Source organism: Ipomoea nil, unplaced genomic scaffold (genome assembly GCF_001879475.1).
Source record: "Ipomoea nil cultivar Tokyo-kokei standard unplaced genomic scaffold, Asagao_1.1 scaffold0211, whole genome shotgun sequence".
Lineage (NCBI taxonomy): Eukaryota > Viridiplantae > Streptophyta > Magnoliopsida > Solanales > Convolvulaceae > Ipomoea > Ipomoea nil.
In genome coordinates, this window is record NW_017616639.1 from 187,864 (window position 1) to 211,882 (window position 24,019).

Genomic DNA, 24,019 nt, shown 5'->3' on the forward strand with positions numbered 1-24,019 from the left:
AACTATATGGTCTTGTGAAAATTAAATGGTGATAATCAACATTTAATTTTCACAAGACCATAATAATATTGTTGTTAATTATAATAACAATAGCAATAATAATAATAATAATTGCAATAATAATAATGATAATAATTACAATAATATATATATATATATATATATATATATATATATATATATTTATTTATTTATTTATTTATATATTTATTATATTTATTTATATTTCAATTTCTACTGGTAAATTATTGTGTGAACGATTGTCCACATAATTGTATGGATCATGAATATCAAATACATTGTTAATATATTAAAAATACATTATTTTTATATTGAAAGTACCTTACATACATATATAATGTACCCTTAGTATATTTAAAATATACTTTTTAATTTATTGCATGCAACCTCAAAGTTCATTAGTTTGAAATTACTATATGGCATAGCTAGGCGGCCTAATATTTAAGATTGTTGATGTGCATATTGAGGACTACGGAGACAAAGATGCGTTATTCGTGGATTCATCGGATACTATCTAACAACACTCTCCAACTTAATTGACGTGAAGTAGGCTTAGTAAGATTAAGATTATATTCTCGAATTTTTAGTTCTCATCTTTTATTGATTACACACTTAATTCGATAGTATTTGGAAGAAAAAATCAATGTTTGAACTAAGATTGTGATTTTGGTCTTTAAAGGCCAATTGTATGTTGCTATATCTAGAGTTAGAAATCTCAAAGGTCTAAAAATTGTGATCCGTGGTGACTCTAAAATTGTAATTCAATTACTATTGTAGTTTACTAAGTTCTTAAAAATTTGTAATATTAAATACTATGTACTAAATTTTTAATATAGTTTAAGATTTGTAGTAATCACCCACCTTAAATATTATTTTAATTGTAAATATATTTATGTTCATAATTTTATCATAGGAATTCACACATAATAATTATTAAATAACAAAAATTTTATATATAAATAAACCTAATATAGGGTATATGTTTATAATATATTTTCCGTGCATCGCACGGGACAAATACTAGTAGTACTAATTCCTGCGTATATAGGATGTATGTAATATGTATGAACCTCTTTCATTAGTGTTGTTCATGAGTTTGTTTAGAGAGCTGTGGAAATGAAGGGTCGGAACCCCTAAAGCGAAGGGTCAAGTGCCTTATATAGGTGCAATCAAAACGGGTTTGATCTTGACTCGAGTGTTCTGTGGAAATGAAGGGGAGGAACCCCTAAAGCGAAGGGTCAAGTGCTCTTATATAGGTGCAATCAAGACGGGTTTGATCTTGACCCGTTGATCTCGACCCGAACCGTTTGACCCAATCCAAATAGGAGCACGGAGCGTACGTGGAAACTGAACCTGGGATAAATTTCCCATCAACTTAGAAGCTTTGTTTTGCGCGGTGAGGATTTATTAGAACCCTGATTTTCCTCTCTCTCGAAAATCCCCTTTCTTCTTTGTAAATTTCTGCCAACATTTCGTTATTAAAAATTATGAAGTGTGTTCACTTTGTTTAAGTATTATATTTGAGTTCTCATTTATTATTTATTTTATATAAATAAATTTGTTTTTATCAACTTATTCTTCCTACATATTTAATATAGTATTAGTTAATAAAGTTTGTATATCGAAAAACTGTACTATATTAAATGTCATATATTACATACAAAAAAAAAGTCAAATTTGAAAATTATATATAAAAAAAAAAAAAAGTGTTAAAAAACAAACAAAGAAATAAAGATCAATTTGATCAATAATGTATACTTGTTATATTAATTTTCTAAATAATAGAAAATAACATTCTTGATTTTGTGTTTACAAAGTTTGACTAGTCTTTGTGATTATCATAACAAATTTAAAAAGTTTATAAGATTTAATAATGACAAGATTTTAAAAATAATAGAAAATGTGTTTGATATCACAAGTTGTTATGATAATTTGTATATTATATTGTGATTGCTTGTCAAACACCTAGCAATGATGACACTTCTGTCGCTCTCCTTAAGGGAATGTATATGATTAAATCTTGATGGTGGATTCTTGACTCTTAGGGGTGCTGTATCAAAAATATTGTGATCTATTTTTTATTTTGCCTTATTTACTTTTCCCTCCAAGTTGTTAACATTTAGAGGACGTTTGATACTTTTCCATCAATTAAATTATTAAGAAAATGTTTTCCATGAATATATTTGATGTGAATAATTTTTTAGGGGAAATTAATTAACTTGTTTGGAAACATACCAATTAAATTACTTGGAAATTTAATTAACATTTTTGACGAAAGTAAGATTTTATTTATAATATTAGATTAGATTTGGTGAATTATGATTTACTGTTTATTAAATATTTTCTCTAAAAAAATTAATTGTAGATTTATTTCAATTAATTTGGCAAGAAGGCAATTAAAACATTAAAAATATCTGAGAAGATCAAAATATTATTTATTTAATCATAATATATTATTCATCATATATAAATTTATTGATCGTAATAAATTGATTATAAACGTATTTGAGTATCCTTACAGAATTACACTTTTGTTTACTTATTGATACATGCATGCATACATCTAACATCTCAATAGATTTCTTGTATTTTTGGATGCAAATTTTCACTATTAATTTGCTTATGATGACAAATCTACTTTGTTGGGAAAATCTCTTGAGCCGACTGCCATTTCATCATAATGATCATTCATTGCTTGAGAGTTGAATTCATCTAGATTGGGATCATACTCAAGAATATCATCATGACCTTCAAGCATGCTAACTACTGCAGACATGGATGGCCTAAGGACTGGTGAAGTATTAGTACAGAGCAAAGCCACTTTAATCATTCTGAGTGCCTCATCTTTGTCAAAATTAGAACCCAATCTTGGATCTATGAACTCCATTAAGTTTCCTTTTCTTTGAAGAACAAGTGCCTGAAAATTGTGCATATAAATACAACAAAACATAGTGGAGTATAAGAATATAATGTGTGACTTATTAGTTTGACATGTTTGCAATATAATCTAGGAATTATGAGTTGTTGCACTCATATCTCACCCAATCAAGAAGGCAAAAATAATTCTCATCGGAATGATGCTTCACGTTGTTCTTCCCGGCAAGAATTTCCAGTGCCACTATCCCGAAACTATAGACATCAGCTTTAAATGTTAAGTAGCCCCACAATGCATATTCAGGCGCCATGTATCCTCTAAAAAAAAACGTATTGTTAGTAAGAAAAATCATAAACTTTTAGTATAGTGTGTCTCACACATATAAACGTTTTATTATTTTCACAATAGCAATGATTAAAAAAAAAAAAGAGCAGTTTATGCTAGGAAATTAGGGCTATGAAGAATGAGAAGCAAATGCAGCCAATAGTTTCTTTCAACTATATGATGAATTTGAGAATACAAATTGGATAAGAAATTATTATAACACTTACACTGTCCCAGCAATTCTTGTGGTGATGTGTGTATTCTCATCCTCGTCAAGTTTAGCTAGACCAAAATCAGAAATTTTTGGATTGAGTTCTTTGTCAAGAAGCACATTGTTGGCCTTAATGTCTCTATGAATAATTTTTATTTCTGATTCTTCATGCAGGAAAGCTAAACCTTTTGCAATACCAACACAGATTCTATATCTAGTAGGCCAATTTGTTTTCAGCTCGCAATCTTCAGAACCTGTAATTAACTATTAACTCAAAATACTTGTGTTTATCTTATAAAGTAAACTAAATCATCACTTTTCTAGTACCATATATATATATATATATATATATATATATATATATATATATATATATATATATAAACAAGGAGCCAAGAACCTTGTGCTCAGATGGCACTCAGGTTAGACTCCCATATGGGAGGTTGTGAGTTTGAGCCTTAGTGGAGGTGTTATTGGCTCTTTGTGCTTCAGTAGGTTGAGAAAGTAGTTATGAACAGATACTACATTGTAAAAATAAGGAGATGTCTTTGTTCAATTTATTGGGTTATGTTTTTATATTGTAACTAGTAGCCTAAATAATTATGATTTCAAAATTACCAAAAAGTGCATGGGCAAGGCTGTTGTTTTCCAAGTACTCATACACCAATAGCAACGGCTTTTTCTCAACACAACACCCATAAAGTTTCACAAGATTAGGGTGCTGCAGACAGGCAACCATGCCTATTTCGTTCAAAAATTCACGGCATCCTTGTTTTGATTTAGATGAGAGTTGTTTCACAGCAATAGTTGTACCATCTAATAATGTACCCTGATTTTATACACATGAAACAATACATCGGTCATCAACATATGCATCTATAGTAAGTTCAACAAATTAAGGAATGAATTAAAAGATTGACATTATATTATGATTACTCATATTTCTCTATACCTTGTATACAGGCCCGAAACCACCTTCCCCGATCTTATTTGCAGCATCAAAGTTGTTCGTAGCGGCTTTAATTTCTCTAAAGGTAAATAGTCTAATTTGTAGATCAAGCCCTCGTAGTTCTGCACTAAGACAAGTGCGTGAAAAAAAAATGCTTTGAAGTGATTGGGCACATTTTCAACAAGCTTAAGATTCTTTTGTGATCTTAAGAAAAGGTAAATTATACTAAGAAGACTTTGTTCAACCGCTCGATCAAGAGAGTGTTGACAAAACTTGAACTCGTAACTTTTAGTTACGAGAATCATGCTCCGATCCACTCACTTGATCATCCTTTTTGGAGCATGTATGTGAATATTTGATACTATGTCATGTGAGTGCATGCACAAATTGTTGGAAAGCCAGAGTACCTTTTTCCTGTGAAGTCTTTTTTCTGATGTAGATTTTCCACGAAGCAATACAGAGAATTGTGAAAATAAGAAATAAAGAAGAAGGTACTGCAACATCTATAATTAAAGTCTTTCTATTGCGAGGAGGCTTGAAATCTGCCGGTAAAAAAAGGCACGAGATTAAGTTAGATTTATAAAATTTATGTGCAATATAATGAATCAAAAACAATAACAATACGTTTGGTTCACGGAATGAATTTAGAGGAAATATGAATGCTATTCCACCCGGAATGAAATAGGTAAGGACTAGAATAGAAATTGTATTCTATTGGTTCGCTGAAAGAATAGATTTAGGGAGGATTAACCATTTTTCAATAGGTAATATATTGGAGAGATCAGATTACCAGATTCCACAGAAATTGCAGATATTAAAGGGCCATAGACTCCTCTATGTGGTACTGCTGTTGTTCCTTTTCCGGCATACTCAAACCGCACCTCTAGAGTTTTATTTTTAACAATTACTTGAAATTGTTTAACCAAGGCTTTATCAACCCCTTGTGCTTCAGTTTTAATATCAAAATCCTTTAATTTCATTTCGCCCTGTAACCAATAAAATCATTATATATTCAGATGCACATTACTTAACCATTTAAGTCCTCACTTTAAACTGTAAAATCCTCGATTGACCTGTATATAAACATCAAATATGCGTCTTCCAAGACTTTGAAAAGATCTATTCTCTCTCAAAACTATCTCTGCAAAATGAAGTTTCACAGTATATTTTCCATTTGCTAAACAGCGCCCGTAATATGTTAGAGATAAAGGAGACAACCGAGCGGTCTGGTAGATTTCGGAGTCCTTTCCCTCGATGACAGATGTATTTGTTGTTGTATAGTCAAGTAGTGTTAAATTTCTGTCCCAAAAGTACCCTGCATTACTTGTTACCCAGTTCTCTTTGTTGGAAACAAATATCGCAGGCCCGGAAGAATCTTGATCCGCATCATAAGTAGTGTCACCAATCAAAACATTGCTTCCACCACAATTGATGTGAAATGAATACCAATCTGCCGAAACAAAAAAAAAAAAAAAATGCATATTAATTAGCAACATTGATGCATAAATGCATTGTGAAAGAAGTTCAAATCAAATAAACAAAAGATACATAATAATGTAAGTATTGTGATATCATGTGCTTACCTTTCGTGCAATTCATTAGACACTTTAAAATTTTTCTATTCAAAGCCAAAAGGAGGATAATGTTAGAAATCTTATCTTTGGATACTAAATTACATTAAAGTGACACTACATATTCATGGTTTGTTAGAGGATATATGGTAAAACTTACTCATTTTCTCTTCCATCTTTATAGCTTTTGAACAAGTTTCTGATAAGACAATGATAAAGTCAGCTTGAATGATCCATGTTTGAAGGGATATGTGAAAGACTTACATGCAAGTAAGGGACAGAATCTTACAGAGTTTCTTGACAGAGTTGTGGCTTAGAGCTTTCCTCAAAATTATTGTAAGAAAGATCTGTAAAACTGAAAAGTGCATACGATTATTTAAATTCTATTAATGCTTTCTACCACGAGAGTAGAAATGTGCAAAGCTTTGATAAAACTCTCTGGATATGCATGTAACTAACTTCGTATTCGGAGTAGCAGCTTAAATGGTTAATAGATCAATTCTTCTGACTACAAAATTAAGAACATATTTTTGTCAAATTGAACCTTTTTTTATTGACCAGAATGAATATTTTCTTTTAATTTGATTTCATTTTCTTTGAGTACACAAGCACTAAAAAATCAAGAAAATGACTTGTGAAAGTCATTTTTTGGATTTTCAAACAGGCCCTAAGTAAATGACAATTGTCAAGATACCTAACTGGTATTAACTCAAAAATCAAAACACTCATCCATGAAAATCTTGCACATTATTAACCCTAGTGTGGAAGATAATAATTTAACTACATCTAATATATATAAGATTGAACTTACTATCTGGAATCTCGATTTATAACCCATTGAGAGATTTGCCCACTAAGCGAGTTGTTGGTTAGATACCTAAATATAGGCAGCACAAATTCAAGCATGAGAAACACAACTTATTATTAGCTTTCTATTATATTGGAACAAATAGAAAGGAAGTTTGTTATCGCAATCGTTAACATCAAAATTAAATTGTTACTCACATGTACTGTAGATGACCAATATTTGGGTCACCAACACCTTGAAGACCATCAACCCCTCCTTCCAGATTATTAAAACTCAAATCTCTGCAAATTCAATGTGATAACAAAACAACAAAGCAAAGAATTAACAGCGGAGAACGAACGAAGGATTTAAGAAAATTGAAGTTGTAGAAATTACAGTTGTTTCAAGCCTGTCATATTGGCTAAATCAGGTATCTTCCCAGAAATATTGCACCTCCTCAACATCCTGCACCCAAGATTATTTTTTTTGCATAAATAACATCAATCACTTCATAGAGGATTTATGAAACTTAATTTTCATAAATAACATCAAATTTTTGGGAAGAAAATGCATTACTCACAACTTTTCCATTTTTGTCATGTTGTTTAGTATAGGAAAATGGGAGACACCTCCATTTAGCTCACTGATTCTACTGCAGATTTATGTAACATTTTAGTTTGTGGATCGTATCCATAGAAAGTTCGATATGCTATAAACAAAATGTGTGTGAGTATTAACTAAACCGTCAAAGGAAATGTTAACTCACAATTCTCTCAAGCTTGTCGATACAGAAATATTTGGAGGTATAGGTCCTTCAAAACCACTTGCTTGAACCTCTCTACCAATCACGATGCACATACACTCGTCAATAAAATATGATTTCATTCGGAAATTTCAATTCTGAAGTGCTAGATTTGAATGCTTAGCTTACAGTTGTTCAAGGCTTTTGAAAGTTTGAAAGCTAGGCAATTTCCCAGTGAAGTTATTAATGCTAAGCCTACTGCATTTATTTCCCAGGACACATGACAAGTCAGCATAAAGTATAGAATAAATGACAAATTAAGGAGGTTCATAAATTATTAGGAATGTGATTGATATGATGCACATACAGCTCTGTCAAATTTCTGAGAGTATAAAGTTCTTTTGGCAATTCACCTGTGAGATTGTTAGCACTAAGAATGCTACAAAGACCAAAAATAGAGAAAGCATCAAACAAGTGATAATGAAAATTTAAAAAATTTAGCCCTTATATATATATATATATATATATATATATATATATATATATATATATATTATTGAGAGAAGCTCACAGATTCTGTAAGTTGGCAAGTTTCCCAAGCTCTGGTGGAACAGTTCCATTGAACATATTGTTCTCCAAGTTTCTGAAAATTCATTTAATTTGTTGTTACAACAAAACCAAAAAAAAAAAAAATAATAATAATAATAATTAAGTTCGTCACAAAAAGTTAACAACATTGTTACTTGTGTAAGTAGAGTAGGGTGAAATTAAAGGAGCAAGGGTACATACAAATATACAAGAGTTGATATATTTCCCAAGTACTTTGGAATTGGTCCAGACAATCGATTCACAACAACAGACCTAAAAATTTCAATTCTCAATTCTTTAATTATCATGGACAAGCTGAAGGCTTCCACCTTTATATATAGCTTAGGTTATAATACACAACACAACTTACAGATATTCCAATTTGGTAGAAGCCCATTCAGGGGGAATTGTACCGTTTAAGTAGTTGCGAGTTAAATCACTGCAAAATATACGAATAAATGTACAAGTGTTGCATAAGAAGAGGTGATAATTGCATATATAGATGTAGAAGTGTTGGTACTATACATTATCTTGAGAAAGGGTAACTTCACCAAGGAAGGAGGAAGGACACCTTGCAGATCCTGCCCTTTCAAAATGCTGTTTACACAACAGTAGAAATTATTTTAATATGTTATTTAACGAATTATAAAACTGTACAACAAAAGTTCTATATATGAAATTTAGTAGTGTAAATGCAAAAAGTACATGCACAATACAAGCTATATAAGTATGTGATATAAGCATTAAATATGTAAAATACAGATTATAACATTTAGAGGTGCAAAATATAAATTCTAACGTGTACAATAATATATCTGAAATTGTATATTAGGAATGCTAAATTTGAGATATTTCATATCTAAAAGCTCACAATAGAAATTATATGTATTAATTCATTTTTGAAAACTACTGACTCTATTACATTGTCGTAAGCACAAAATTGTGAACATTCAGTAGGTAAATTATGTATTTTAAACTCGGATTCACATTGTCAGGTGAACCTGGTTTCACAGAATAATTTGCCGCAAAGGTCTTGATAGGGATTATTGCCTATATAAAGGGCATTACACATTTACACACGCAAGGATGGGGGACCCTTTTTCATTTCTACTCCCTCTTTTCGCCTCTACTCTCTCTCTCTCTCTCTCCAAGATTGAATAAGAAAGCTTCTTTGAGCTCATTCCTCCCATCAATTCTCTACTTTAGATATGTTTTTCATATACACATGAATACATCAAGCAATTTACACTATCAGGTCTGGAAGTTAATTGGATCCAGGGAATAATTAGCCACGAGCAAGGTTAGTTTGGCAGCTTATGTAAAAAGGGAGAGAGTTAGGCTAGGGGTGCGAGTTGGGCTAAGGATCAAAGTTAAAGGGGTGAGAATGTATAAACTGAAAAATATGACATAAACACTGAAGAAGGGGAAATTTTTGAGGGTCAAATAAAGTGCGACAAGACATAAAGTAGCACAAAGACTATGAAGGTACGGTGGCAAAGAAACATGATCGATCAGTATCTTCTCAATGAGCACTTGACCTCACTCGTCGATTGTGTTCTTTTCTCTTTGGACAGCATGCTTAAATTATCTACAAGTTGTAATAACATCTATTGGACTTGGATTTGAGACCCTTCTTCGATATTTTTCAATACAGGCCGAAAAGGTACCTACGACCCAATGTATAATTTATCAATCATTATTGTGTGGACCATGGTTCACACAAGTTGTATGAACCATATTTTGTCTACTGTAAAATAATGTACATTCAGTATAAAAATAATGTACATTTAGTATAAAAATAATGTACATTGTATTTAGGAAATGTACATTATTTTTGTTCTGAGTGTACATTATATTGTATAATGTACATTCAGTACAAAAATAATGTACATTTAGTATATTAAAAATGTATTTTTTGTTATGGTCCACATAACATTGTGTGGACCATGGTCCATACAATAATTTGCCATAATTTATCAGTCGTTATATCATAGACCGCGGTGCATGTGCACCGCGGTAAAAAACGACGCCGTTTCTTTAAGTAAAGAAACGGCCCGCCGTTATAGTCAACGGAGTCCGCTTGTTTGGTGTATTAAACATCAACTGACACTACAGTATATCTAAACTGACACTGCAGTTATATCAAAATGATACTGTAGTTATAGTGAATTGAAACTGCAGTGTATATAAAATGAAACTGAATAACATTTCACATATTTGAGTGTATATTGTACAATGAAGCTGTAATTATATCGAAATAATCATGTAGTTGTGTTTTATTGAAACTATAGTATATATAAAATAAAATTAAATAACATTTTCACATATTTGAGTCTATAAATATCGAATGAAACTATAGTTACGTTATATCGAAATGAAATTGTAGTTGTGTTGAACTGAAACTGCAGTGTATACAAAATGACACTTAATAATAGATTTACTTTTTGCAAAAGGGTGCGAAACGGCGTAAAACAAACACCGTTTCTTTTCATTTAAAAAAAGGACGCGGGGTGCATGATTGATCATGCACCGTGGTGCATGATATAATTTGCCATAATTTATCGCAAATTATATCGTGCACCGCGGTGCATGATCGATCATGCACCGCGCATCAAAACGACGTCGTTTTGTTTAATGAAAAGAAACAGAATCTTCGCAAAAAATAACTCTGTTCTTCAGTTTCATTTTGTATACACTACAGTTTCAGTTCAACACAACTGTAGTTTCATTTCGATATAACTACAGTTTCATTCAATATTTATACACTCAAATATGTGAAATGTTATTCAGTTTCATTTTATATATAATTATATACTGTAGTTTCATTTTCACCACAACTACAGTATCATTTTGATATAACTGCAATTTTATTTGATAATATAAAAGTAATACGTGAGACAGTGTCGGTTTAGACACACTATAGTGTCATTCCGTTATGACTGCAGAAACGACACCGTTTTGATGCGCGGTGCATAATCGATTATATATGCACTGCGGTGCACGATGTAACGACTGATAATTTATTTAATATTTATGTTTGTCACCAATTTTACTCTTGATAACCCAGTTTTATGATAGGTCTAGTCTATAAAAAGGAGAAATTATTCTGTGGATCCGAGTTTAATTTGAAAATTTTTATGTAAGCAACACTGACTCTCAAATTTGAAAATTTAAAAAGCTTCCACTTTGCTTATTATTATCAAGTATTAGCTTATTTGGATGCGAACTTATATACTTATTGTTGAACAACAACAAGTTTTTTTAAAAAATTGACCGAAAAATATCGTTATGGTCGAAAATATGACATAAGAAGAAGAAGAAGACTAGAAGAGCTTACATGCTTTCCACATGGCAAATTCCAGCAGGGAAGCTACAATTGCAAGTGAGAGTATTATTGTACAGTGGCATATATTTATTTTTTGGTGTCATCCAGTTTGAGTTGTTGTCACAAGGATTTAGACTAAAATTCCAACCCTCCTTGCCCAGTTGTTTAGCTATTTCCCTGAGTGCATCAACTGCCATATACATACATGAAACAAAATAATTAAGCACTTTTTGGTGTTAATAAATATGTAATATGCATAAGTAATTTGCATATGTATATATTGATGATCAACAAGAAAACAACTAACAGATCAGAGAACTGAGGGGGCTTACTTTCATCTTGAGGAAGATGCCCACTCTGTGCGTCAACAAATGTTGCATTGAAGGAGAGTAGTATAATTGGTATGAGGATTATGAACATGGAAGCTGACATGGCTGAGTTCTAGCTGGGGAAGATAATCTGCAATGAGTGTGTTATATAATACATTTGCTGTGTATAATAAATAAAGATAGAATAACGATTGAAAGAATTGAAGAAAACAGCACCTGACCATGAGCCAATGAGGCATGTGCAACTGTGCAAGTGGACCCATGAATAGACAAAAATGTCTTACTAAAGATAGAAAAAGTCATGAGAAGGACAAAAAATGTCCAAAAAATAATAGTCTGGGATGTTAAATGATAAAAATGAAAGTTTTTTACTAAATTTGAAATTGCCACCACAAACAAGCTAAGGGATCTCTGGTGGAATTAATTCGAGTGAATTCCATTTTTGGTCCTAATGTTATAGGGGCATTTCCAATTTTAGTCCACCGTTAATATTTCTGTCAAGAGGCCCTATAATCCAAGGGTATTTTGGTCTTTTTATGGTTGTCTCTTCTCTTTTAATCCAGGCGCTTCGTCCTCTTCCTCCGATATTCGAAGATATAGCTCTTCGAACAACGAGAATGGGAAGCCAAAGCTACATCGTTTTGTTCGTTCCAACATGGGCCGGCGAGGTTTCTTAGGTTTTAGGTTTAATGTTCTCATTTTTTTTAGTCAAACATAGTCTTGGATGAGAAGAAAGATCAAAATATCCCTAGATTACATGGCCTCTTGATGGAAATACTAACAGTGGACTAAAAGTGGAACACATTCAATAATAGTGGTCATAAAGTGGCAAAAAAATTAAGGTGAACTAAAATTGGAAACATCCATATAACAGTAGGACCAAAAATGGAATTCACTCAATTAATTCTTTAAAAAACAAAAAAGTCACCGGTGATTTACATCTTTTCAAATACTTTGTTAGATTGAGGTGTGGGAACTCTTGGAGTTGAGGATTCAACCTTTTAGGAGAAGTTTAATTATGTTTATTGTATGTATATAACCAGTCTGGTTGCTTTCAAAAAAATGTTTATTGTATGTGTTGTGTATAAAAGTGTTTTAATTAGGAAGTGGCCAGAGATTAAGATTATGAAATACCAGACTTTTAAGCATAAACTTAACTAAGTTAATTTCATCATACCCTTATATATATTAAGTGATAAGGGAAATTTACATCCATTATCTGATAGTTGATAAGTAACTAAAATTTACAAAAAGGTCAATCAATTTATATTATTTACAGTTAACTGACTCAAACTAAGAATATAGTGGTGAATTGGCTCCAAGCCTTCCATGTCAACAAATCAATAATTCATCGTATCCAACCTTTCTTTACTTTCCAATAACCAATGAATTCATTTCAATCTTCATGCCAGACGTGGATGAACAATGACATTAAAGTAAAGTGGACTAGAATTACTTCACATCTTATTCATTAAAATGTACCACGAAATATTATTATTGTTATTATTTTGATACAAACGATGCGACACTCCCAATAAAACTAACTAGCTAGAGGCGAAATTACAAGTTTTCTTTAGAGAATTAGGAGTCAAGTATCAAAATTTGTTACCACTAATTTTGAAAATTAATTTCATTTTTTTTGGGTGAAACCTGCTACAATTATCTAAAGGTACACATATAGAAAAGATCATATGACGAGTATAATTGATAAAGTGTTAGCAAGAAATGAATTCGCAACTTTTAAATATGATAGATGTCGCACCTACGTACTAGGCCACGTACCCCTTGTAAGTTCTATACATTTTTCAGGTTTGAATGTTATAAGGCAGCAAATTAATGTCAATGGTGGTTTCTCCAAGATACTTCCTTGTAAGAAATACTCCTTATGTTCCATTTTATGTGTTTGGTTAAGTTAACGAGGCTTGACTAGAGTTATTTTTAATTTAATTTTTCATAATATTAAGTTTAATATTAGTATTCAAAATTTATATATTTAGAAACTACACTAAAAGCATTTAAAAAAAAAAACTACACTAAAAGTATTATTAATCACAAAAAAAAAATTAAATTTAAAAATAAGTAAAAAATAATTTTAAAAAAATAAACAAAGAAGAAATTGTTGGTTTGACCCATAAATAGTAGGTAGAACAGATAAAATGAGAGAGAGGGAGTAGCAAATAATTTTGAATTTGGAGATCTCAAGTATGAAATGATGACTAAGAACCATAAGACGTGAGAAAAAACCAAATCTAAGACGTGTGGAAAAACCAAGTGACAGAGTAATGAGAGTCGACCCGGACCAACAAAGACACCAACAAATACCTGACCCGGTAGCACTTAAGAGTCCAACGGGTAGAAGTCTAATGGGTAAAAGTTCAACGGGCAAAGTTATTTACTGCGAGTCATTTACTACCGCCCATTCAAGATAAGGAAATAAGTGTCAGGCTCCTCATCATGGTGTAGCGGTTACTTACCATTAGGAGACTTAGTATAAGTAAAAGCTCTCCTAGCTTAGCAAGACACACTCTCTCATTTATGATAATTGGACAAGGTACTGGATCTGACCCGGTGCAATTGGTCTAACCCATCAACACAATGATGACAGTCAAAGCAATCAATACGGACAGTGGGTAGCGGTCAAGATCGAGTAAATCAGGAGGAGGTGGAACAACTCTTAGAGTCCAACGCATTACCGCCTCATCAAAGAGCAGTTACTGAGGGGACCTACACTGATGGAAGGGAGCCGTTGCACTTATTAGGAGGTCATGAGTGCCTATTATTATAGCTATTACCATTATACTGTACAAAAGAGAGCTATGTAACAAGTAGGGGGACTCTGATTTCGGTACTGAAATTATAGCAATACAACTTATCTTTACTCATGCGTAATAATAATATTATCAAGTAACATATTTAATGTCATTGGTGCTTTCATTGAGAGAAGAGATCAAATCTCAAGCAAATACGCATTTGGAAAAGATGGCACGCTCAAGACCCGTTAGCTCACACGGTTCCCGCAACTTGAACAACGGCAACACCCCAGGTGATCTTCGAGACCAACTCACTAACAGCCGTGGAGAGGACCTTCGAGAACAACTCAACAATGGAGGAGTAGGGGCATCCGTCCAAATCAAGACCCTCCAGGCGACCGCCGAAGCCATCCAGCAAGCGGCGACAACACTAATTGAGGCAGTGGCGGGATTGTGAGGCTAAATGCCCCCGACGGGGCCCAAGTAAATAGAAGTGGAATCCCCACGAAGGGTAGAAACCCAGCAACAACACGACACAACCCGTGCGCCGAGGACGCAGGACGTCACACCAGGACATGAGGTCCAGACAAGGCGCCCAAAGAAGTGAACCGGCCACACGACAACCAGGCCCTTCCCAGTGTACCCCGGAACGATTGGGATAGAGGACGTCCATGCGGCAAAGGTTGGGATCGCGGGCCGAGGGGTCCTCTACCAAAATCACCCACGGAGAAAATGGACGAATCAGATGAGCCGGCCCTGTGCCGACACTTTGATGAGCATGCCCAACGCTGGCACCCTAGTGAGCCGGCCACGCGACGGCACCCTAATGATCTGGCCCCACGCCGGCACCCTGATGAGTCGGCCCTAGTCGAAAAACTATAAAGAAAAATTGAAGAGTTAGCAAAGAAAGTAGAAGCGCGGGAGCAATCGCCGGAACCCGAGGTGAGGAAGGCAACTCCATTTTCCCCAAGTATAATGGGCGCGCCTCTGCCGAAGGACTTTAGGTTGCCCGCCATCAAAGCATACACCGGGACCGCCGACCCGCGTGTCCACATGACAAGGTATAAGGCTGTTATGGTAATGATCAGGGCGGGGGATGCTGTCATATGCAGGGCATTCTTGTCCACTTTGGATGGGGCGGCCCAAGACTAGTTCAATACCATCCCGGTTGGGTCAATCCAAAACTTTGGATAATTATCCAAAACTTTCTTGACATATTTCTCCGGCAACATACAACGTATGAAACCCTTCTCTCACCTCTGCGTAGTAAAGCAAGACAGAGGCGAGAGCCTGAAAGATTTCCTGAGCATATGGAAAAAGGAGGTCAACAATGTCTACAACTTTGACTCCAAGGCGGCAATCCCAATATTTATCCATGCCCTAAGATCAGGATATTTTCACAAGCAATTGAACGCCCATCACCCCCGTTCTTATGAGGATTTGATGAGGACAGCCAACCATTAGGCAGAAGCAGAAGAAACGGTTAAGAAGAAAAGGGAAGAGGAGGAAGGCAAGACAGGAGGAAAGTCCGAGAAAATCGATCCAACCAACCAGGTGTCAGGCGCGGCTTCATCGAAGAAGGGAAGTAGAGACCAATCTTCAAGAGGACCACATTTGATCAATTTGCGTCATTTGACACAACTTCGCTTACCCATCCGGTCAGTGTAATCCTAGACCAAGCCGAGGAGATGGGGATGGTGCAGTTCCCAGAAGAGTGTATGAAAGTTTCCCCTAAGGTAGACCAAACCAAATATTGCTGGTTCCACGGGAAAGTTGGCCATGACACTGAAAAGTGTCACATTTTGAAGAGACAAATAGAGGAGCTCATTCAAAGGGGATACTTCACTCAGTTTGTGAAGCATCCAGGGCAACAACAACAACATCAGGAACAAAGCCAACCCGTGCCCAAAAACGTGTGACGAAAGGGAGAGGACCCTGAGCCATCCTCCTCAGACATAAAGAGGGGGTACGATCAGATCATGGAAGAAGGTGACAAGGAGCTAGAGGTGGAATCCGTGCAGAGCAAAAAACATGCCATTCGCTAAAAAACAACAAGATCAACAATATGATTATTGATGTAACTGTTGTTCATGGTCCGCCCTGATCAATTTTGTTGAATAAAAAAAATTATTAATTACTGCACTCTACTCCCTAAGGGCCGGAACTGGATCCGGTCCAGCTAGCTACCCGACAGAAGGGCGTTTCTTGGTCAAACTCAAAGTTTGGTTACGAAAACGCTATCCCCTAAGGAATAGTACGGGGTCTAACCTCGCTCACTACTCTACGGAAGAGCCGACCTTTGACCGAGCCTATAACCGGTCGAAGTAAGCTACAAACAAACACACGAAAAAAAAAAAAGAAAAAAAAATGGTCGAGTCTGCCTCGGCCACGCCAAACTGGCCAGGCCAAATTGGCCGAGGTCTGCTTTGACCAAAACTGGCCAGGGCCGCCTCGGCGAAAACTGGCTGAGGCCGCGCCTTGATCAAAATTGGCCGAGGTTCGACTCGACCAAACAGGCCTAGTCCGCCTCAGCCTGTGATACCCCGTAAATCTAAATACTAATTGGGGATTAATTGAAGAATTACTTCATGTCTCAGTGATCTCTCATGGCTGTCACCTTCATCTCCCATGACTTTGGAATTCCTCGGAGTATCTTTAGATTTTTCTCCTTTTCAGTCAGCTCCTTTCCGAGATCTGAAAGGTCACCCATAAGTTTCGTGAACCTAAGTTCCATGTCGGTGATGGCTTCATTTGGCATCATTTTGAAGTCTTCAAACTTCTTCATGGCAACAGTGAGCTTGTTGTCCTTTTCTTGCTCGTCTCCTTCTCCTAGACTCATGAGGGTATCCCATATTTCCTTTGCCGTAGTGCATTTCTGCACTCTTGGAAACAACGAGTCATCTAAGGACTTGTAGAGGATATCTCGTGCAATGTTGTCGAGATTTGCTCTTGTCTTTTCTTCTGAAGTAAGCTGAGACTTCGGTTTTGGAATCATGACTTCTAGATCTACTCCTTGAGAAGCCGCTTGTGTATTCACCATCATAACAACGATAGGACCTTCTTTTATAACGTCCCACATTTCGTCATGAATGGTCGAGAGATGAGCCTGCATCCTGACTTTCCAATCATCAAATTTAGAGAGATTAAAGGTAAGAGGCCTAGAGCGATTAGCATGATCTCTTTCTATTTTTTTTAAGAAAATACGTGCAAAGACAAAAAAATAGTTTAACCTATATAGATTTTGCAAAAGGGATCTACCAGGCAGTAAAGCAAAACGTTTACTATACAAGGTAACTGCTCTGATACCACTTGTTGCTCCCGGTAGGGTCGAAAGAGAGTCTATAGGGGGGGGGGGGGGGGGTGAATAGACTCTAATCAATTTTTCAAAGATACTCCTTTCGGAGTGATGCACATCGGAATAAGGTTTCGTCTTTTAGTTTTACTTTGCACACTTTCGTTGGAAGATAACGTTTAGTCGAAATGGCATGCAATGCACGAAAGATAAAGCGCAGTATTTAAAGAGATATGGAGAAAGAGATTTTTTATAGTGGTTCGGTTGTTAACTAAGCCTACTCCACTCTTCTTTCGCAACTCGTGAAAGGGTTTGCACTATCACTCCTAGTACAAACTACTTCAAGCTGGCTTCCTTGATCACTAAGCTGGACAACCACTTGATAGGTTTTTCAACTCCTCGAGTTTACTCCACCTCTATCAACTTCTTCCTAAGAGTTGAGATGTTGGAAAGATAATCTTGTGTTTCTCCAACAGGTTAAAGTCTTGTCTTGATATCTGGATGAATCTTCACTTGAAAATATGCATGACTTCTTCAAGATGTGAAGTATGGAAGATGAATGATCCTTTGAAAACTTCACAATAAACACTAGTTATGAAAAGCTTTAAGAGATGTAACTGTTTGAAGAGCTTTTCTTTGGATAGCAAGAGTTGAATTAACCAGCATCTTCTTCAATGGTGAAGAGAGGTATTTATAGGTGTAAAAATTCATCCGTTGGAGGAAGATGAAGATTTCTAACTTAATATCCTATGGAGGAAATTTCAATTTTGGTCATATGACTATAGGGGTCTTGTTAATTTAAGTCCTTGACTTTTAAAAGTATCAATTTAGTACCTTAACTATGCAATTTTTGTCAATTTTGGTCACTCCGGCCAAATTGCCGACTAAATTTCACCGGAAAATTTTAATTGTTAAAATAATGAGGGTATTTTGATCATTTCACGTCTCTTTTCTTCTTCCCAGGCGAGTCCATCCCTTCCTCTCCCGTTTCCGGTGAATTCAATGAACTAAGATGATGGGGAAAGGAGGCTTGATGACATTAAAGATAGGGTTTAGAGGGAGAAAGAACGCCGGAAATGGGAGAGAAATAGATGGACTCGCCGGAGAAGAAGAAAAGAGGCATGAAACGACCAAAATACCCTCATTATTTTAACTATTAAAATTTTATGGCGATATTTGGCCGGAGTGACTAAAATTGACAAAAATTGCATAGTTAAGGTACTAAATTAACGCTTTTAAAAGGCAGGGATTGAAATTAACAAGACCCCTATAGTCATATGACCAAATTTAAAATTTCCTCTATCCAATGTGTATTAACCAGTGGGCATCAAGTATTTAATGCACTTGTACTATGTAGCCGTTGGAGCCAAAAGTATTATGGCTTTTGTCCTTGTTCTCTGATAAGATGGTACAAATCTTTTAATGCTCCTTGTCTTTTGTGAAAATCATTCCTAGGACACCTTTTGTCCGAATGATTTCCTATTCGAGAGACAACATTCTTCTTGCTTCACTTAATGAAGGTTGTCTTTTCAAGTTTATCTTTAACTTGTTTTTTAAGAAAGAATCTTCGAAAGATTGTCCTTATCTTTCGACTTAAGACGAGAGATCCATTTTGTCAAATGATGTCTATTTGAGACTTGCTCAATCCATCTTTCGTCTGTAAGCAATTTTCGATCATCTTGTTGTCTTCATGTCTTCAAGTAGACCTATTATGCTAGTCTCAACTAAAATTCGTACACCTCATAGTGTGAATCAATCGTTGAATTACAATAGCTTTCGTTTGTCACAAGAGTCCTAACTACGAAAGGAAAAATAGGGGTCTACAATGTGACACCCCGTAAATCTAAATGCTAATTGGGATTATTTAAGGAATTAATCCTAGCCTTCCTTGGTAGTTTCTTCCTAAAATCCCAAAATTTCATAGTCGAAGGACTAGAAATTGACTAGTCTTCTTGGTGTACCTTGTGCCTTGTGTGTTGTACACCAATCCCTTATTCATCCAAACTTTATTAAGGGTAATTTGGTCTTTTCACTAGTGAGAGGTGCTCATGTTTACCTAGTAAGACCACTTGTCTTCATTCCATGCTAGCCAAAGTTCTAAAAACTCTCCAACCTCTCTCTAAAAGAATCCTAGCTTGCTCTCTAAGTCAAAAAGGGAACTTCCAAGCTTTGCATAGTCTTCCACCAAGATTCCAACTTTCCAACACTATAAGGCTAGGAATGGTAAGATCTATCCTTCCCTACCTTTTCCTTACAAGATGCCTCCATCTTTTCTCTAAATCTTTCTTCTACCTTGTGGGTTTTGGGAGTTTGTAGAAGATCTAGTGGTGGGTGAAGTGCTAGGTTGATCTAGAGGAGCTTTGGTCTTGCTTTGAGGTTGAAGAAGGTGTTCTTGGTCTACAAGAGGTAACACATGCTACACAAAACCTATTTTCACTTGATAATAATGATTGTTGGCTTCTATGTGATATTCTTGATGTGTTTGAGTGATTGATGCATGATCTTGTGATAATGCATGTTTAGAGCTTGTATTTTAGGGTTCTTGTATGCTATTTTATGATTTATTCATAGGTTCAAGTCATATCTTTGTTGTGTGGAAGATTTGGGGTCATTTGGACTTGAACTTGGCCTTAAAAGTGCAAAATCGCGAATGCTGAATTTTGGGTGCAGGTTGTACCCGCGGGTGGAGGTCCACCCGTGGCCCCACCCGTGGGGAACATGTTTGGGGATTGCGGTAATTTGTTCCCTGTGATCCCTTCTTCTTGGTATTTGATGTTTTGACCTCCCGTTGTTGAATTATTGAGCTTTTGTGAGTCTTCTTGTGTTTCGTATGTCTAGAACGATGAGTTAGGAATCCATATTAGGATTTGGTGACTTGAATCGTGCTTATGATCCAACCTTGTGATTCGTTGGATTGATGTTGAGTCTTTGTGGTTCATAGGAACTATTTTGGTTTACCCGTTTGATATGCATGCTAGTCTTGGTGCCATTGATGTTAGTATATGTTGTTTGTTCCTTTCTATTGAGGATTGGCAACTCGTGTTGCCAATCATATTGATATTGGATTGAGGTCCATTGTTGTTGTTGAGTATCGTTTCATGTCCTTCATTGAAACCCCTTGATTGAATCCCTTGATGTGATCCCGTATGTATGATTATTCCTTGATTAAGCTATTGTTGAGCTTATCCTTGTTGTACACACTTTGTGTGGAATCTAGGTGTTGTTGTATCTCTAGATTCCGTGTGTATTGACTCTTTTTGAGATGATGGATTGATGTGATGAGATGATTGAGCTGGTAAAGCGGACAGTGTGAGGACTTATGTGTGAACGGACCGGTAGTGGGTTTAAAGCTCCGGATGGCCGTTTGGTTACTTGTGACTTGTGGGCAACATGGGAAACTCATTCCAGTTGCCAGAGATAGTAGCTAACCCGTTGAGCTTGGAATCTCAATAGGGGGTGTATACACTTAAAGTTGCTAGCTCTGTTTCCATTGGGTTGCGGTACTTGTCATTGCGATGACACTATGCCTGTGATCCGGGTCGTTGCGATGGCTACGTGATACATGTTTGTTGATGATTTGGAGCCCTCCACACTGATCCACTATGAATCAAGCCGTGGTGCTGACTCCACGGTATATGACTTGGTGTGATAGTGTCCTATGTGGACTTGGAACTCGTTATGGTGTGAATCTGGCCTTCCATTGCTTAAGAGCATGTCTATTGTGAATCCTTCGTTGTGTGTCGCATGTTGTACCTTGTTGTTGAACTTGTGCTTGTGATTCTATTGTCTTGATTGAGTATGTTGGTCTTTGACCTTTTTTGTGAGTGATTGATGAGTGTATTGATGTTTCCTCTCCCGGCTTTAAAATGATATATACTGTATTCCCAGTTTCAAACGCTTTTGTTTATATCTATGTATATTATTATACTTAACGCGTGTTGATGGGTTACCAGCAATATTCGCTGACCGGGTGTTATCCCCATGTTATGTTTCCCTTGTTCTACAGGTTATGAGTAGATGCCCGAGAGCGCTAGACTTGGAGCGTTAGATAGTTAGTCATCTTGTCTAGACGTTTGTTTTTGATGGCCCGTGAGCCTTTTGAGCGGCCTGTGTACCTTGACTCTTATTGACTTGCTTTTATTGTTTAGTTTTTCCGCCTGTGCATCTTTAGTATTGTAAGATGTTGCATAATACGGATTAGACTTGCTTCCGCTTTATGTTTAATAGATGATTAGTTTGTGTATCTCTTGCAATTAAATTTTAAAAATATGGTAAAATCGGGGGTGTTACATACATACAATCCTAGTGAGTTTGGTATCATCAAAATCTAATTACACTTGTTCCTAACATTGTGTATATCTACTTGTTTATGTGGATGATATTCTTATGATGGGAAGCGATACAAATCTAGTTCTTCAACTAGTTCCGAAAGTCTCTGCTGCATTTAAAATCAGGGATCTTGGTGAACCAGATTTTTTTTCTTGGAATTGAGGCAATTAAATACATTGATGGGATTTTACTTTCCCAACAGAGATACATGCATGATATTTTAAAACGTGCTGGAATGACAGACTGCAAGTCCTTGTCCACCCACATTCCCACATCAAAGTCTATTCCCATCGAAGCAACTCCACATGATGATCCTACACAGTACATGAGTTTAGCGGGTGCATTACAATATTTAACCATTACTCTTCCCGATCTGTCCTTTGCAGCCAATCAGTTATATCAACACATGCATGCACCTACAGTTGCTCACTGGGAAAAACTAAAGAGAGTATTACGGTATGTTAAAGGAACTGTTAATTTCGGCCTACGAGTCAAGAAGTCGTCTACAAGACAAATTTATGCCTTCTCTGATTCTGACTGGGCCGGCTGTTCGGAGGATAGAAAATCCACAAGTGGCTTTGCTGTTTTTCTTAGATCTAATCTTAAATCATGGGTCTGCAAGAAACAAAGAACTGTTGCTAGATCTTCTACTGAGGCTGAATATAAAGCTCTAGCAGATGCTTGTGCTGAGGTAATTTGGATCATGTCTCTTCTGCATGAAATCCGTGTTATAGGGATTTCGATTCCAAAATTATGGTGTGATAATCTTGAAGCTTCATATATGTGTGCTAATCCCATCTTCCATGCCCACACCAAACATGTAGAGATAGATTATCTCTTTGTGCGAGATAAAGTTGCTACTGGAGATATTCAAGTAAATTTCATCTCAACAAAAGATTAGCTTGCAGATATATTCACCAAAGCCTTGCCTGGTCCTCGATTTGCTTGAGGGGGAGTATTAGGATTCTTGTATTTGAGTTATAGTATAACTATACTATTCTAGTCTCCCTATAATTTCTCTTAGAACCAATAACGCCTCCACTAAGGCTTGAACTCACAACCTTCCAAATGGAAGTCCAACCCGGGTACCATTAGACCACATAGTCCTGGTAAGTTCATTCAATACAATTTTATACCGTTCTCATCAATCGACATTGAATATGTATGACCATACTTATGAATTATGAGAACATGAATATAATTACTCAAGTTTCATATCATGACTAGACAATCTTAGGTAGGTGGCCGTTGGGTCAATTCTAGTGATAATCAAATTCTATTTTGAATATTCAAAATTTTTGAGCCATAGTTTTTAAACTCAATATTCAAATCATCAAATAACTAATAATTTGGATATATTCAATTTATGTTGAATTATTTGGGGTTAGTTTGAACAAATCCAAACAATTTTTATATATTTGTTACTGGTTTTGAACCTTTTTGTATTTATTTCATTATTTAAGTATTGTTGTTTACCATCAAACTAACAAATAAAAATAAAAATTTGTGAGAGTATTTGGCATATATTGGTCGGCGAAGGGTTATGAAAAAGGGCTTGTGCTACAAAGATAGGGGTTTAGTTTTTAAAAATCTATTACATTTAATTTTGACTCATTAAGAGCTAAGTAATACGGAGTAGCATTGTAGTACAAAGGGCGTTGCGAATAAACAGTTTTGTACTGGTGTTCGAAATTATACTAGACAGAATTTTTTGGGGTGATAGCAAATAGAAATATAGCAATTTTGATTTTTAAAAAATTACCTTTTTGCTAAAAAGTAATGTTAGAAACTGATCATATATTTAAAGTAAAATTTATAACTCTTTAGGCAATATGTTTTAAGCAAAAATCATTACTTTTTTATTGAAAACTAAATATATGTAAGAAATATCATAGAATACATTTAAAATAAAATATATTATTTCTT

General features: G+C 35.3%; 2 protein-coding genes and 1 long non-coding RNA gene across 3 annotated transcripts in view; 1 reads left to right on the top strand and 2 right to left on the bottom strand.

Moving 5' to 3' along the window:
• LOC109192267 (probable leucine-rich repeat receptor-like serine/threonine-protein kinase At3g14840) overlaps nt 1-24,019 on the bottom strand; it is a 116,587-nt gene that overhangs the window by 57,537 nt on the left and 35,031 nt on the right. The gene's annotated exons all lie outside the window — the stretch shown is intronic.
• Nucleotides 2,473-11,847, bottom strand: LOC109192374 (probable leucine-rich repeat receptor-like serine/threonine-protein kinase At3g14840). Its single transcript, XM_019342987.1, has 24 exons — nt 11,726-11,847; nt 11,406-11,583; nt 8,594-8,665; nt 8,439-8,507; nt 8,270-8,341; nt 8,052-8,123; nt 7,848-7,919; nt 7,670-7,738; nt 7,505-7,576; nt 7,319-7,390; nt 7,135-7,203; nt 6,957-7,040; nt 6,763-6,828; nt 6,241-6,306; nt 6,112-6,150; nt 5,964-5,998; nt 5,454-5,830; nt 5,171-5,366; nt 4,788-4,922; nt 4,384-4,502; nt 4,050-4,260; nt 3,448-3,685; nt 3,063-3,213; nt 2,473-2,938 (listed from the first exon to the last, which is right to left on the bottom strand). The coding sequence occupies exons 1-24, from the start codon at nt 11,823-11,825 to the stop codon at nt 2,642-2,644; spliced, it is 2,931 nt and encodes a 976-aa protein (XP_019198532.1). The 5' UTR covers nt 11,826-11,847; the 3' UTR covers nt 2,473-2,641.
• LOC109192392 overlaps nt 6,117-24,019 on the top strand; it is a 47,020-nt gene continuing 29,117 nt past the window's right edge. The window contains exons 1-2 of the long non-coding RNA XR_002056092.1: nt 6,117-6,146; nt 13,532-13,539. This is a non-coding gene — a long non-coding RNA (uncharacterized LOC109192392). The remainder of the gene's footprint in view (nt 6,147-13,531; nt 13,540-24,019) is intronic.

Coding starts and splice junctions, on each gene's coding strand:
- LOC109192374 (XM_019342987.1), bottom strand. CDS start 11,825: ATGTCAGCTTCCATGTTCATAATCCTCATACCAATTATACTACTCTCC. Junction 5,831..5,963: donor TCTAATGAATTGCACGAAAG/GTAAGCACATGA, acceptor TTGTTTCGGCAG/ATTGGTATTCATTTCACATC. Junction 3,214..3,447: donor ACAAGAATTGCTGGGACAGT/GTAAGTGTTATA, acceptor GTTTTTTTTTAG/AGGATACATGGCGCCTGAAT.